We start from the raw sequence: 17,837 nt of genomic DNA, 5'->3' as shown, positions 1-17,837 counted from the left end.
CACGTCCCATTGTGAACTGTTATTCAATTATCAAAATTATGATTAAATAACATTCCCAGTAGTCCCAATGAGCAGGTTGGTACCTTGCATGGTTTCCTCTGCCTTCATGTGTGTGAATGTGTGTGAACGAGTGAATGTGAACCAGAGCGTAAAGCGTGGAGAAAGGCACTATTACACACAGCTAAACACATGTTTAACTTTAATTGGCAGGTGTGTGCGTTCAAATGGGATATTATTAGAAGAGAAACTGATTACTGTCTGGTGGCCAAATGTGAAGACAAAGTGAAATACTGCACTCTCAATTCTAAGTGGACATTTGGACTGACCTTGAGTATGAGCGGGGAGGTGGGTTTGAGCTCCAGGACGCCAGAGGGGCTGAGGGGCTCGAACACGGGGTCCGGGTAGTAGCTGAACGTCTCGTTGACCACCACCAGCGCGTGGACGTTGTCCATGTAGAAGCCGATCTCGTCCGGGCCGGTCCCCGTCTCAGAGAATCCCAGCTCCGAGTCAGCCACGGACGGAGCCAGGCACACCATCACTGAGTTGTTATACACTGTACAGTTCTGAACGAGAGAGACAGAGAAAGAGAGAGGGGGGGCGATGAGATGATGAAAAGAGAGAAGAGAAACAAATTTAATTCCACAGATAGTTTTACAGAAATGCACAGGAAGGATGTCAACATTAAAGGGAAAATGAGTCATTGTTATTAGTTGGCCTCTTTATGTGACATGCCATGGTCTTGTGTAAACAAACAGAGTTAAGTGAAGGCAGGGGAAATTAACTGACAGAAGAAAGATGGATGCTTTCCATTTAAAACTTATTAGATACTCTTTGGGTGGAAGTGTGTATGTGTGTGTGTACTTTACTTCCACTACTTTATTATTTTCCTTTCAGAGGGCATCGGTTGCCTAAAGGTTCCCGGTTTGATTCCTCGAACCGGCAGGAAACATCTGGGAGTGAGCCCAGCTCCTCATCCAGACATCTGTCATATCAAAACATGACTATTGTAACTCTCTCCTCACTGGCCTCCTGGCATGTGCACTTATGCCTCTCCAACTGATCCAAAATGCCGCGGCACGACTGGTCTTCAACCAGCCAAAATTCTCACATGTCTCCCCCCTCCACTGACTCCCGGTAGCGGCCCACACTGAATACAAAACACTGACGCTGGCCTTCAAAGTAGCCAAAGGTAGGGCTCCTCCATACCTCCAAAACCTGATCAACCTATACAAACCCACTCGTTCACTCAGATCAGCCAACACAGGGATGCTGACATAACCCTCGCTAAAAACTCCAGGACAAAAATCCACTTGTCCTAGACAATTTGCCCTCCTGGCCCCCAAACTGTGGAATAAACTCCCTGTCGCACTTAGAACTACAGACTCACTAGCTAGTTTCCGCCGTGAACTGAAGACGCACCTCTTCAGACTCCACCTAAACCCATAGGACTAGATGAAAGCTAGATAGCATTTTTAGGGTTTAGAATATTTGTTTTTACGGTGCGTGGTCTACAGTACCTATGTTATTATTTTTCTAGATTGATATTTCTATGCATTTGTTGTATTGATGTATTGACATATTATCTTTCTTATTATCTTGCTTATTATATTGATGTATTACCTGCTTATTGTAAGTCGCTTTGGATTAAAAGTGTCTGCTATTGTAAATTGTAAATCTGGGAGGGGAAGTGAGTGGTCACCACTCACCCCTCCCCCAACACCACTGACAAGCCCTTGAGCAAGGCACTTAACCCCCAACTGCTCCAGTGGAGCTGTTCAATAGAAGACTGTGGTTGTACTAGTCAGCTCCAAGGTTTTAATGTGTGTTTTTATGTGCAGGCTGTTGCTGGAATGTAGGGTTTAACCTCAACTGGAAAAAAAGAAAGGAAATCAGACTACGGTTTCATTACCCTTTAAGTAGGGTTTTACACTGCCATAATAGTACTTTTCCTTAATAATAGTAGTAAAGAACAGGCTCTGAGTACTTGTTCCACCTCTGCCTCTGTTTGTCCTCTGCTGAAAGGTACCTCATATCCTTGGCCAACATTTGCATAATTCCTACATTTCTATAGGAATATATATTTATATTCCGATCCAAATGGGGTGTCGCATGTACAGTAAGTGGGTCTATGCGGGCTCAGCATAGCATGTAAGTGGGTCTGTGCGGGGTCAGAAGCTGGAGGGTTTCTGGCACCGCTAATAGAAACAGTTTGATATACAGTAGTTAAATTGGGGCAGCGGTGGCTCAGGAGGTAGAGTGGCCACTTGGGGATTGGAAGGTTCCCTGGGTTCGATCCCCGGCGCCTTCTGGCAGGGGCGTCACAATGGGGGGGAAAGTGGGACTGAGTTACTAGGGCCCAAGGTGGAGGGGCCTTTAGCTATTCAAAAATAGCAGATATACTAGCTCACAGCACGGCACCGAGTGCCGCGATGCGAGCTTGTAGATCTGCTATTTTTGAAAAGTCGTGAAAATGTGTGCAAATCTTTAAATATATGTATTTTGTTAAGCGAACATTTGTTACTCATATTTTGCTTCTGGTGGGTCCCTGGAACTAAATATTTGGAGATGGAGGTCTGTGGCCAAATACATATCATTTTGGGGGTCCTTCACATGAAAAGGTTTGAGCGCCACTGACATAGAAACATAGGTTTTTCAAAAAACCTTCAAAGAATTTTCACGATTTTTCAAAAATAGCTGTAGCTTGTATATCTGCTATTTTTCTATAGTTAAAGCACAAAATAACACAGTGAATGCTTGAACCCAGGGCCCAGAATTTGGTGCGACACCCCTTCCTTCTGGCTTAGTGTGGAAGTGTCCTTGAGGGAGACACAGGAGCCCTAACTGCTCCTGATGAACAGGGCGGCGTGTCTTGCATGGTCGCCTCCACTGTCAGTGTGTGAATGGGTGAATGTAACACACATTGTAGGAAGCGCTTTTGGAGAAAGGCGCTATAGAAATGTTTCACTCCACATTCACCATTTACTAGGCCTACATGTAAATTCAGCCCAGTTCTTCTTCTTTTCCTTTCGGCTTTTCCCTTCAAGGGTCACCAGTCTCACCACCCATGCATCTGCCTCCACCAGTTCAGTAATGGGTTGAATCTAGGGGTGCACCAGTTAATCTAACTAATCAATTTAATTGATCGATATATAGTATGTATGTATATGTATTGTGGAAGTGCTGATGTGGTATTTTTTTATCATCAAATAAATTCATTCATTCATATATGTTGCCAAAATAGCAGTTCAGAAAGCGTTCAGTAGCTATTTTAGCTATTTTTGGTGACACCGTTATACACCTTTGTACTTTGTGCCTTTCAATGTTGTGATTAATTGAAAACAGTAACGGATACAATTACTTTAACAAGAGTTTAATAAGATAATGGATAAAATAATGACTAAGAAGATAATAATGGATAATCCTGTCTGAGGACATCAGACATCAATGTGCTGCCGCCGCTACAGGCTGCTTCCCCTTTCAACAGACAGGATGAAAGGTCAACGGCTCGCACACACGCACACACACATGCACACACACATGCACACATGCACACACACACACACACACAAGGAAGCGGTGGCATTTGAAAGGCTAAGTGGCTGGAGGTAGTGTTGGATGTCTGTAGCAGTAGAAATGGGAGAACGCCACAACACACACACAGACAGATTGTCTGCCACCTTGGAGAGCTCTAGCGGAAGTCGTGTGTGTGTGTGTGTGTGTGTGTGTGTGTGTGTGTGTGCGTGCGTGCGTGCGTGCGTGCGTGCGTGCGTGCGTGCGTGCGTGCGTGCGTGCGTGCGTGCGTGCGTGCGTGCGTGCGTGCGTGTGTGCGTGCGCTCAGAGGATGTGCTGGGTCAAGTCTGTACTCACATGGAAGGACTCTGCCTGTCCGTACTTGGCTCGTATTTTGGGCTCTCGGATGGTTGCCAGGTTGGTACCGCTCACAGTCAGCAGAGTGCCACCACTGCAGGGACAGACAGAGAGACACAGGGTACATTAAAAAAATGAGCACGCCGGCCAAAAAGATTCTAGGCTATCTGCAAATGTACTGTGGGCATTGTAGGCCACGCCAGGGGTCTTCAAACTTTCTCGGGTCATGGACCCCCACATTTACTTTAATTAGGTCATCCACCTAGATGATGCTGTCACAGGGACCCTGATATGAAAAGATGTCTTGGTTCAATACAAAATGGTCTCATTGTCATGAAGTGGTTGTTTCTGTCACTTCAGCTTGTGACTAAATAGTATCTACATTTCATCCATTGGTTATTTGTTTTCCCCCCATTGCCTGAAAAGAACCAGTTTCCAAGGTTAAAGTTTCCAACTAACAGCGATGATTATGTAGTGAAGACTAATACAAATTTAAGTTCTTACTCTGCTGCCATGCATGAAATAGTTCAAGTGGATGTTTATTCAAAATGTGAAACAATTCTCTTAAGGCGTTCACATGAATAGAACAGAGGGACCGACGGACAACCCGACAACAGAATGATCATACAGTACATCCGCACCAGAAAGCGTTGAATCCAACACACGCCGAGATGTCAATTTCCCATGCTACATTGTGGGTTGTGGGCAGTGCTGGTTTTCTGGCGCTCTCGTTCGTTTGACTAACGTTGCATTGGTTGGCTCACTGGAAGAAACCTACAAGCAAAATGCCTGCCATGTGGGGTCAAACTACTATTTGTTCCTGACGCCCGATCAAGGTTTGCCAAGTCCAAGCTTCTGACACGTTGAAAGCATTGTGTCAGATTGACGCAACCTGGGGCTCTAGCTCCCTTCGCCCCCCCACAGAATTGATGGCATGACTGTGCCCTAATTACTCTGTAGCGGAGGCACAAACAGCAAGGAAGAACGTGGCAAAGTGCAAGACGGAGGAAAACAGATCAAACAGAGACAGTGACAGGTCGGAGGAGCAGAGAGATGAAAGAGATGGAAAAGAGCTAAATATTTCAATCAGAACCACAGTCCTAGTACAAAGGCACTGGTTGCCTTGGGTGCGGAGGAGCCGGCTTGTGAACTAAAGGTCAGTGCATTGGAAGGGTTTAATAAGGGTGTGTGAACACGTCTGCTGCGCTACGCCTAGCTTTGATGCTGCCGCTTAGTGTTTGAAGGCTGATCCATGTTATTGGTGCCCGGGTCGTGCCTGTGGCAAGAACTATGCGGGGTGATGATGCTGAACGCTGGTTCGATATACATTGCCGTTGCCTACGGACGGAGCTTAGGCCTTGTGGGCCGCTGTACTGTGTGTACCGTACCCGTATCCATAACCTAGCGTAATAGCAGTATGAGCCAGGCTACGAATGGCCCTCATGGCATTTGATGAGCTGTGAGTGGCGTAGGTAGCATCGTGAGCTGAGCTGAGATTGGTCTACTTTTGTCGGGTCCGAGATCAAGAGATACTGTAGATCAGGGGTCTTCAACAGGGGGTCCGGGACCCCTAGGGGGTCGTCAGAGTTACTACAGTGGGTACTCCAAATCTTTTTATATTAACAACTTGAACCCCAGTGTCCATATTCTGAGAACTGTAGCCAAAAATAGCCAATCTACAAGCTCACAATGCCTCGCGCTGTGAGGCGTTGTGAGCTTGTAGATCGGCTATTTTCTGCAAAGAATTTTGGTGTAGAGCGGAAAAAGAGCAGACTAAGTACAGAGTAACAGGTCAAGTTTATATTGTTAATGACAGCTCAAGTGGTCAAATATCTGAAAACACAAATTTACATGAATCAAAAATACACAGATGATTGTGCTGTCAAACGATGAAACTATATGGAATCTATGAACAGGTTGCGGGGGTCCCTGTTTCCACCTCTCGCTCAACTAAGGGGTCCTTGGCCTGAAAACGTTGCAGACCCCTTGTAATGGAACATGTTTCTCACTTAACTTTACCGCCACTTGGGGGCACAGTTCCTCCATTTACTTCAAGTTTAGTACCCCCCTGTCTCCAGGGGGCGCTGTTTATACTGTTCTGAAGCAGCTCTTATGACACAGGAAGTGTTTTGAGTTTGAACTTTTCTCCTTGAAAGAATGTCAAGAAAAGATCGTTTTTGGAGTGTTTACAATCATTAGCCATTTCTACTTGTTTAACCCCCCTTGAGTGGCAAAAATAAGTGAGTAAACATATTACTTAACATTGTGATAATGTGCACTGGACATTTGGAGAGATATATTCTACTGTTGTATGTTCTTCTGTGATATTGGCACTGCAGTGTTTGGAAGTTCAGGCTCAGGCCTACTTGTAATTTACCTGTTCATTTTGTGTGGATGGATGCAATAAGGATTATTATTACTATTCTTACCTTTGCTTACCTGCTTAGTTTACATGAACAAGTGCCTTTCTTTGTTTGGTTATTACATTCCTGGCATAGCTTACCTGTTATGTGCTATGTTCAGCTTTCTATTTCTGTACATTATTTTAATATGTGCCTTCTGTATATTTTGTGTTTCAGTTTTACACTTTCTTGTATTAAACCAGTCCTGTACAACACCTGCCTGTTACTTGGAGGAATGATACAAGGGAGAGTTAGAGCTGGCTGTGGAGGCTCAATATAGGATACATTGGGTGCAACAGCATAGTAAAATTATTTGGCACTCTACGAGGGATTTCAACAAACAGTCGACATGATGAACGGTCAAAACAAAGAGGAGACCAAATCGCTCTCCACTCACTCAATAGAGAAGCTGTCTGTCAGATCATCAGCGAGATCATCTACATCAACTACAGCGAGTATGGCAGCAGCATTGGCGTTGGCTGAAGCACAGGCTGCTAAAGTTAGAGCAGCCTATGCTGATAAAGAATCAAATATTAAATTAAAGAGGGCTCAAATAGAATCAAACATTAAATTGGAGAGGGCTCAAATAGAATCAAACATGGCTCAAATGGAAGCTACTGCAATTATGGAAAAGGCCCGTTTGGATGCAGCCAGTGAAACACTACAACTCCACAAAGAAGCTGACGCCGCTATGGCCAAAGCAGAAGTATTGGAGTCTGTTGCTGCCCAGTTTGACATTAAAGAGATAGATGAAGATTTGGAGTTCTTGCCTATACAAGCAACCCCAGTACAGAAAGTGAGTGAGTACATAAAGAAACATTCCAGTAACTACACTGAACTCACTGAAACTAAAAGGGAGATGCCCTCTCACAATAACGACGCCACCCATCATCGCGATGACAACACCCATCACCAGGATGACACCACCGACCACTGCAACGTCACCAACCATCATAGCGATGACACCACCCATCACCATGACGACGCCGCCCAACACAGTGATGACACCGCCCACCACCTTGACGACAGCACCCACCTGTCAACTCACCGCAACGACAACACCTACTTTCCTGCTCGCCACGAGGACACCATCTACCTGCCTGATCGCCACGAGGACGTCACCAACGTGCCTGCTCGCCACGGGGACTCCACCTACCTGCCTGCTCGCCACGGGGACTCCACCTACCTGCCTGCTCGCCACGGGGACTCCACCTACCTGCCTGCTCGCCACGGGGATACGACCTACCTGCCTGCTCGCCACGAGGACATCACCAACGTGCCTGCTCGCCACGGGGACTCCACCTACCTGCCTGCTCGCCACGGGGATACGACCTACCTGCCTGCTCGCCACGAGGACATCACCAACGTGCCTGCTCGCCACGGGGACTCCACCTACCTGCCTGCTCGCCACGGGGATACGACCTACCTGCCTGCTCGCCACGAGGACATCACCAACGTGCCTGCTCGCCACGGGGACTCCACCTACCTGCCTGCTCGCCACGGGGATACGACCTACCTGCCTGCTCGCCACGAGGACGTCACCAACGTGCCTGCTCGCCACGGGGATACGACCTACCTGCCTGCTCGCCACGGGGATACGACCTACCTGCCTGCTCGCCACGAGGACACCATCTACCTGCCTGCTCGCCACGAGGACGTCACCAACGTGCCTGCTCGCCACGGGGATACGACCTACCTGCCTGCTCGCCACGAGGACATCACCAACGTGCCTGCTCGCCACGGGGATACGACCTACCTGCCTGCTCGCCACGAGGACGTCACCAACGTGCCTGCTCGCCACGGGGATACGACCTACCTGCCTGCTCGCCACGGGGATACGACCTACCTGCCTGCTCACCACGGGGATACGACCTACCTGCCTGCTCGCCACGGGGATACGACCTACCTGCCTGCTCGCCACGGGGATACGACCTACCTGCCTGCTCGCCACGGGGATACGACCTACCTGCCTGCTCGCCACGAGGACGTCACCAACGTGCCTGCTCGCCACGGGGACTCCACCTACCTGCCTGCTCGCCACGGGGACTCCACCTACCTGCCTGCTCGCCACGAGGACATCACCAACCTTCCAACTCACCGTGACGACAGCACCCAAACGCCCACTAAGCATCATGACATCAACCGTATGGACATTCAATATGAAGACCAGCAAAGGCACGTGAACCCTTCACGCCAGTTCACACCTCATCATGACTTCAGACAAGAACAAAAGCAATACCACTACTCACCACCAGATGGCAGCAACCCAACCCCACAAAGAGGTACGCCACAATGTATTTCCTACACACAGTTACAACCACAGCAGATGTGTAGCCCAAACCTTATAGCTACCGACCACGTGACCAGTGACCTCGCCAGGTTCCTAGCAAGGAGTCAGCTGGTGACTGGAGGACTGACTAAGTTTGATGACAAGTCGGAGAATTATCTCAGCTGGAAGGCTACATTTCAGAGTGCTGTCGCGGACCTTGGTCTTACCGCCAGCGAAGAAGTAAACCTCCTCATCAAGTGGCTGGGCCCAGAGTCTTCAGAACACGCAAAAAGGGTCAGAGCAGTCAACATACGTCACCCATCTGCTGGTTTGAGTATGATTTGGACGAGACTCCAGGAATGCTATGGCTCAGCAGAGGCAATAGAACAATCCTTGTCCACAAGAATAGACAATTTCCCCAAGCTCTCCAGCAAAGAACCTCACAAGCTCCGGGAGTTATCAGACTTGCTCTGTGAACTGGAAGCTGCAAAGCTAGAAGGTTATCTGCCTGGTTTATGTTACTATGACACAGCCAGAGGAGTAAATCCAATTGTGGAGAAGCTACCCTTTAATCTCCAAGAGAAATGGGCAGCAGTTGGCTCAAGATTTAAAGAAGTACACAGAGTTTCCTTTCCACCTTTCTACGTGTTTTCTGAGTTTCTGAGGAAAGAGGCTAGAACAAGGAATGACCCAAGCTTCACCACTGCTTATCTCTCCTCCATCACCAAGAAGGAAAAGCCCCCAGGAAATTATAACACAAGGCCAACAGTTATGGTGCACAAAACAGATGTGTCAGAAGATGTAACCACGAATGCAGAAGGTGTAGCTGAAGATTTAAGCAAGCAATGTCCCATACATCACAAGCCCCACCCACTGACAAGGTGTAAGGCTTTCAGGTCTATGCTTCTGGAAGACAGAAAGAAGTTCATCAAAGACAATGACATCTGCTACCATTGTCTTGCTTCCACCAGTCACCAGGCTAGAGACTGCGACATCACCATCAAGTGTGTGGAGTGCGGCAGTGAGAGACACTTGGCAGCTCTTCACCCTGGCTCACCCTCTCAGATATCCAATCCCCCCTCTTCCCCTCAAGAGCATGGCGGGGAGGAAAGTTCTCCAGAAGATTAGATTAAATGATGTTGGCATCTTAAAATATGCCAAGGCGGGGAGTGTAATGGAACATGTTTCTCACTTAACTTTACCGCCACTTGGGGGCACAGTTCCTCCATTTACTTCAAGTTTAGTACCCCCCTGTCTCCAGGGGGCGCTGTTTATACTGTTCTGAAGCAGCTCTTATGACACAGGAAGTGTTTTGAGTTTGAACTTTTCTCCTTGAAAGAATGTCAAGAAAAGATCGTTTTTGGAGTGTTTACAATCATTAGCCATTTCTACTTGTTTAACCCCCCTTGAGTGGCAAAAATAAGTGAGTAAACATATTACTTAACATTGTGATAATGTGCACTGGACATTTGGAGAGATATATTCTACTGTTGTATGTTCTTCTGTGATATTGGCACTGCAGTGTTTGGAAGTTCAGGCTCAGGCCTACTTGTAATTTACCTGTTCATTTTGTGTGGATGGATGCAATAAGGATTATTATTACTATTCTTACCTTTGCTTACCTGCTTAGTTTACATGAACAAGTGCCTTTCTTTGTTTGGTTATTACATTCCTGGCATAGCTTACCTGTTATGTGCTATGTTCAGCTTTCTATTTCTGTACATTATTTTAATATGTGCCTTCTGTATATTTTGTGTTTCAGTTTTACACTTTCTTGTATTAAACCAGTCCTGTACAACACCTGCCTGTTACTTGGAGGAATGATACAAGGGAGAGTTAGAGCTGGCTGTGGAGGCTCAATATAGGATACATTGGGTGCAACAGCATACCCCTGCTGTATGAACAGAGATATAGTGACGGAGCTACGGACAAACCTCTTCGGCAGCACACCGTGAAAAGAAGGATAAAAAATAATGGACATGTGAGCTGAAGAGAGCCACTGACTCCGGTACGTTTTGCGAGCACGCTTTGAGTTACGAGGTTTTCTCGCATGCTCTGCAGGATTATTTGCAGGGAACGGAGCCAGTGTGCCGTAAGTCAATAGAGTCTTATCCTGTCTTAGCTCATAGAGCTGTGAGCTCTGTAGCTCTCACACACACACACACACACACACACACACACACACACACACACACACACAGACACACACACACACACACACACACACTACTCCCGTCGTAAGCGGTGATGTCAGCTCCCCGCAGGCTTCCAGAAATGCTCTCGATCCCCCCCTTCTCCTGTTCTGCAGAAGACGCACGTCTCTTACCTCTGACTTAAGATGACTCGCGCGCGGCGCTGCGGGCGTTTTAAAAAGGATTTACACCCCGCGTGGCGGGAGGATATCTGCAGCGGCGCTAGCAGCAGCACTGCTGCCTGGCGAGGTGATGTGGCGGGATGTTTAACTACAGTGTGTCAGTTCTGTACGCCAGTGGTTCTCAAAACAGTTGTTTTGTTTTTGACAGCACATTTTGATTTAGTTTTAGTCATAGTCTTGAATAAAATGTCATTTATTTTTAGTCATAATTTAGTCACCTGAAAAGTTTTAGGCGACTAAATCTGCAGTTGATTTAGTCAACTAAAATGTATTTTGGCAGGCCTTGATGGCATCGTAATGAAAATATTGCGTGCTGAAGATAGCCGATCTACAAGCTCACAACGCATCGCAGCTACCAAACATAAAATTACTCTCTTCTACACTAGTCCCTCCCTAATGTTTTAGTCTATTTTTTATTTTGTTGACGAAATAATATTTTTGACCCAATTCTATAAATGTCTTCTAAATCCTTCTTATAAATCAGTGGTTCTCAAACTTTTTCATGTGGAGGACCCCCAAAATTATATGTATATGCCGCAGACCCCCATCTAAAAATACGTTGTTCCAGGGACCACCTTGAAGCAAATATTTGAGTTACAAACGCGAAACGCCTATTGAAAAAATTGCAAAACAAAAGCAAGTTTAAAAAAAAAATAGCAGATATGCAAGCTCGCAGCGCGGCACTTGGTGCCTCGCTGTGAGTTTGTATGCTATTTTTCAGTAGTTAAAGCATTAAATAATTCTAGGCCTAAATCCCCCCCCCCCCAAGGACCCCTGGGCATCCCCCCAGGGGGTCCTTTGAGAACCACTGCTGTAGGCAACTCTTCATCTCTCCTCATTCCGGTTTCTCTTTGTTCATATTCCCTTTATCTGTCTCATACAGAGGCATCCTGCCACTATCACCATCAGAGACATTTGACAAGTACACTCTAAAATCTGAGTGTTCATTTGACTCAGAGAGAGTGTAAGTCACTGTGGTTGGCGGTGAGATATTTAGCCACTCTCCATGTGTACACTATCTGAATTAAATGAACGATAACATCCATAAATTAATATACATTTTGTACTCTTCGCGTATTACTTACAGCTACTTGCACCAAAGCAACCACAAACCAACAAAACATCATACATTTTCTGACACTGTGGGTGACGTGAAAGTCAATCTCCTTTAAGTGATATTATGGAACTATATCTCTGACTGTCGCCTTTTTTATCTCTCTATTCATCAGAGCCCCTTTTCGGGAGCAGCTTAATGCATAACAAGCAAACAGCACATTAATATCAAGCAGACACAGAAACCTATTAATATCGGCGAGAAGCGAGGCTGAACTGGGACGGCTAAGCCTGGAGTAATGTCCTAGCTCGATTCAGTCCGTCAGCGCGGGCTATTGAGCTCACTGGATCACTGTAATGTCTCGGGAGTCTCGTTGTAGGTAGAATAATCCGCGGCCAACTTCCCCGATAAGTTGAAAACCAGTGGTGGAAAAGAAGTACTCACATTTATTACTTGAGTAAAAGTATCAAAACTGCAATAAAGAAGTACTCCGTTACAAGTAGTCCGGAATTCAAAATGTACTTGGGTAAAAGAATGAAAGTTTTGGCATCAAAATGTACTTAAAGTACCAAAAGTAAAAGTACAAAATGTTTGAAAACAGCAGATCTAAAAGCTCACAACGCGTCGCATGGCTTGTAGATCGGCTATTTTCAAATAGCCTAGGTATAAAATAAAGAAATAGTGGATTAATGTATGTTTTACAATATCATAATTTATATCTGCTATGTAGCTAGTAACTAAAGTTTTCAAATAAATGTAGTAAAAGTAAAAGTACAATATTTGGATCCGAGATGTAGTGGAGTAGAAGTAAAAGTAGTGGAAATTGGAATTACTCAAGTAAAGTACAAAATAACTCAAAAGTGTACTTAAGTACAGTACTTAAGTAAATGTACTTAGTTACTTTACACCACATCGAGTCTAAGTGGGCCGGTTGGTTAGTTCGCCGTCCTCGCTCGTCCCTCCCCTTCTCTCTGTCAGACAGGAAGGAGGAGCGATGAGCTCCGTCGTGATGATGTGCCAACTTCATTGTCTCCTGTCGTCTGGGTTTCTATTCCGCCAGGCAGTCTTATAGCGTGTGTTGGCAGGCTGCCTGTTATACGGTGCTGGTGAGGGAACAGGGGAGTGGGGGGGGGGGGGGCCCGGTCGGCTCGCTGTGCGTGAGTCAGTGTCTACCGGATTCAGTGTGTCAGCTAAACAGTGGTAGTGGATATATTATGTGAATCCATGATGCTATTATTACAGGGGTACTTCAACAACAGGGCGTCCTCCGGGACCCCTAGGGTTACTACAGAGTTACTACAAGGGGCGGGGGGCTGCCAAATAGTTGTGTGATAGGATGTTTTTCTCTCTCTCTCTCTCTCTTTTTAACATTAACCACTTGAACCCCAGCATCCCTATTCTGAGGAGAACGGCTATTTTCGGCTTGGTTTGGTGTAGAGGAAGAAAGAAATGCAGTCCAAGTACAGTGCCAAAGGTCAAGTTTATGGGGTTTAAGTCTACAAAGCTATCGAAGAAATCTATGAAAACGTTTAATCATGAGAGCCTCAAATATCAAGCCATTTATAGTTTGGAAAATGGTCCTCGGTAAGGTCAAGTAGCCAGCCTACACCGTGTGTCATATGACAGACAATCAACATGGTCCTTTAATCACATTTATTTTCTATTATTTTAAATGTTCTCTTATTGAGACCGTAGGTCGCATTTACTATGAAAACCTCCAGATCCTGTGCGTGCATCACCCTCCATAGCCACATATGGAGCTGGCCAATACCTCTACATCAGGGGTGGGCAACTTTGATGATGGTGAGGGCCACTATATTTCCACCTTCACTCCAGAGGGCCACATTGCATATTGCTACGTCCTACGTTGTCATTCTAGTATCTCATACAAAAGAGCGATGCGTTTTGAGCTTGTAGATCGTCTATTTTTGCTTCTTTTGAATTGAAATCCTGAATTATTTTTGTTGTTTTTGAATTGGAATCCTGAAATGTCACATTTTTATCTAATTTCAAATGCATTTAGTTATATAGTCATGTTAACTTTATGAACCTAATTAAATACAAATACATTGGACGTAAAAAAATACATTTTAATACTACTATACTAGTCATTAAGCTACTAATATTGACTGACGGAATTAAAGCAGGTCATGTTTGGAATTGTAACAGCTGAAATCAATAATATATCAGTATTCCGGTATTAACCTGCGGGCCGCATTAAGTGAAGGTGGGGGCCGCATGTGGCCCCCGGGCCGCCAGTTGCCCATGTATGCTCTACATGATATGGATATATAGCTGACCTGTTCTGACATCACAATGACATTACTGGTATATATTATATATATTCCATCCAGTGTTGTCTCTCTCTCCATGAGTCTTCTTAGCTCAGGTACATACCGTAGTGCTTCAGGGACCAGAGAAGCACACAATGAGAAAAGACTGTAGCTGGGGAAATCCAACTGTTCCTGTTAGTTTATCTCTCTCTCTCTCTCTCTCTCTCTCTCTCTCTCTCTCTCTCATACTTCCGATATCTCATTTTTCCCCAACCTGGTCTATTATTTAATCCTCTTGTCGCCGACTCCCTCCTTCACCCATCTCTCTCTCTCTTTCTCTCTCGCTCTTATTTTCTCTCCAGCAATTTCTTTCCTAATCCTCTCGCCGCAAACTCTCTCTCTCTCTCTCTCTCTCTCTCTCTCTCTCTCTCTCTCTCTCTCTCTCTCTCTCTCTCTCTCTCTCCCCCCCCCTCCCCCACCCCCAGCCCTGAACCTCCCCATTTCTCTTCCTCTCGCCTCTCCCTATCTCTTTCTCACTACCTGCCTTTTGTCTAATCCTCTTGTCACAGAGTCCCCACCCCACCTCACCCCCATCTCCTCTCTCTCTGTCACTCTGCCTCTCTCGCCACATCTCGTCTTTTCACACAGGGCTGAGCAGGTGTCTGCTCTAGTAGTGTATAAATATATATATATATATATATATATATATGGGTGCAACAGTTTACACACACACACACACACACACACACACACACACACACACACACACACACACACACACACACACACACACACACACACACACACACACACACACACACACACACACAGTGCTGACAAGCTGATGTCCTGTTGCAGCAGGACGTGGCACCTGCCCACGGTGTCAGAACCACTGCTAAGTGGTTTGCTGACCGTGGTATTGCTGTGCTTGATTTGGCCAGCCGACTTGCCTGCCCTGAACCCCATAGAGAATCTATGGGATGTTGTACTGAACCCCATAGAGAATCTATGGGATGTTGTACTGAACCCCATAGAGAATATATGGGATGTTGTCAAGAGGAAGATGAGAGACACCAGACCCAAACGCTCAGACCAGCTGTAAGTCAGCTTATCAAAGCAACCTGCGCTTCAATAACACCTCTGCACTGCCACGGGATGACTGACTCCATGCCACGACACACTGATACAGTAATTAATGAGTTCTAAAGGAGTCGAGACCAACTATTGACTATTGAGCATAAATTAACATACTTTTCAGAAGGTTGACATTTCTGTGTAATAAATCCTTCGTGTAATTGACTTTGAGATCTATCTTTGTACTCTTTTTTTTTATTTATCATTTATCATTTTAAAAATGATTTTAACTAGTAAAAACAGCCAATCTACAAGCACACAACGCCTCGCGCTGCGAGGCGTTGTGTGCTTGTAGATCTGCCGTTTTCACTACTTTTGTGCGACAGCCTTGCATGATGAAGCAGGGCTTTGTTTTGCGAAAAGATTTACAAATGTGAAACTTGGAGATACGAGGTTTCTGCCCGACAGTGACGACATATTGTTTTGTATTGTATTGCATAATAAGTAAGTGGTTGGTTGTACTTGATCCTATTTAAGTGTCAACCATGGACCTTCTGTAGCCTTTGTTCCCCACTGGCAGAGGGCCTGGCCACAAGTTGCCCACCCCTGATTTAGGGCACGACGCCAACTTCTTACTTCCTCTCACAGAGGACTGGCAAAGCCAGTGTGGCCCAGCGACAACCCCACGCGTTACATTTCACAACTTTTGCAGCTCAATTTGGACAAGTTTAATTTGTACGGTTTTGTGTTGGCTGCGTGTTTTCAACAGATTACCAATTAAAGTTAGCCTTTTGTGCCCTTTTTTATCTAGAGCATAGCCAATTATTTTTTACCCCTTTTTTATGCCAATTAATTCCCCTCCCCGCACATTTCTGTGTTGCTACTACCGTTTCACTCTACTGGCTCTCATGCCATTGATAAACCCCCGACGGGAGCACAGAGCACCTCTGTCCTAATCCTCCCGTTCAACACCACCCCACCGAGGTGGGGCAATAACTCACATTTTAAATTTGCCCAAATTTTTGAAAATTTCAAAATGTTCAACACTCAAATTTGCTATAAAATAAACATAAAATAGCAAATTTTCTTTTTAAATTTGTTGTACATGTGTGGGTATTTTATTTTTAGGTATGTAGGTAGGTTTTGTATAATGTATATTTGCTGTTTATGTATTTCTTTGTAATACTTTGTGATATGTTGTATATTCTTTTGTTAATGTATTTTAATGTCTTGGACCCCAGGAAGACTAGCTGACGTTAAGGCGCCCACTAATGGGGATCTGTTTGAATAAACAAATAAACACATTTTAAGTAAAAGTATCAATAATGCAACTTAGAAATACTCTGTTCGTATGGACACTCGGCCAAATCAGATGCACTGTGGCAAAGATGTTGTGGGGAACTGAGGCACACACGTTCTGCAATGTGCTCCCCTACCGTACGGCAAATCCGAAAATAGAAGATCTACAAGCACAAAAATCACAGCGCGATGCATTGTCAGCTTGCAGATCTGCTATTTTCAGTGTGCAACACCTGTGCGCACGCAGGCATAACTCAGGCTTTATTCTGTGATCAAAAGGCCGACGTAGTGACACATGCAGATGAACACACACGCCTGGCACATCTTCTGGCCTGTGCGTGCGTGTGTGTGTGCGTGCTCTCACTGCAACGTGTTCTTGGGCAGATGGAGGAAAGATTTGGGGCTAAACACCAGGGACTCTGGGAGCCGGCATGCCGTGCGTGCGTGCATGTGTGCGTGCATGCTTCTATTTGTGTAAATGGAGGCCGGGGGGGAATCGCCCCTGCGTGTGCCTTGTGAAGTAGAAACCCTGCTTTTCAAGCTACACAAACACCCGCGCACGCACGCACGCACGCACGAACGCACGCACGCACGCACGCACGCCGTGGGGGGACCGGGGACAGTGGGGCGGGGCCACAGCTGCTTGTCAAGCAGGCCCTACTGGGCAGAGAGGACGCCAGACGCAACGCTTCCTCTAATCAGCCCTGCGTGTGTGTTCTCACACACACTGATCGCCGCGGGGGCACTGCTGACTCGTCTTCCAAACAAATGACAAATTACCCGGAATCAAAGAGCGACTGAACCGCACGTCCAACCCTGACTCCTTTCATTTTGACACAGACCAACAGAGATGTGAAAACGCCGGTACAATATGTGTTCTTTTTGGAGTTTGTAATATCACAGTCTAAAGTGTTCACAAGCACCCAGTCAAAATGTTTGTGATCAAAACGTATGTTAAAACCTAATGCAGGGGTCGGCAATAGGCGGCCCGCGGGCCAAAACTAACTATCAACTTCCTAAATTAGCCTTTCATATATGTTCTGGCCCGCCAGCTCATGACTTTTGGCCATGACTTTTGGCTCGAGGCCAAATCTAATTGCCGACCCCTGACCTAATGCAATAACATCTGTAAAATCAGACCCTTCCTCACCCAGGAGTCAGCCCAGCTCCTCATCCAGACATCTGTCATATCAAAACTTGACTATTGTAACTCTCTCCTCACTTG

The 17,837-nt window shown here is 45.9% G+C and overlaps 1 protein-coding gene across 1 annotated transcript in view; it reads right to left on the bottom strand.

The window, feature by feature from the left end:
* Nucleotides 1–17,837, bottom strand: part of LOC308290942 (plexin-A1-like) — a gene marked incomplete at its 5' end in the record, with an annotated part of 341,256 nt that overhangs the window by 78,468 nt on the left and 244,951 nt on the right. Inside the window, 2 exons of the mRNA XM_080732857.1 lie at nucleotides 327–563; nucleotides 3,868–3,961. Coding sequence (XP_080588983.1) covers nucleotides 327–563; nucleotides 3,868–3,961 — 331 coding nt within the window. The remainder of the gene's footprint in view (nucleotides 1–326; nucleotides 564–3,867; nucleotides 3,962–17,837) is intronic.

This window comes from Nannobrachium achirus (genome assembly GCF_963921795.1).
Source record: "Nannobrachium achirus genome assembly, chromosome: 9".
Taxonomy (NCBI): domain Eukaryota; kingdom Metazoa; phylum Chordata; class Actinopteri; order Myctophiformes; family Myctophidae; genus Nannobrachium; species Nannobrachium achirus.
Note: the sequence above shows the minus strand (reverse complement) of the source record. Positions and strands in the feature narration are given on the sequence as shown.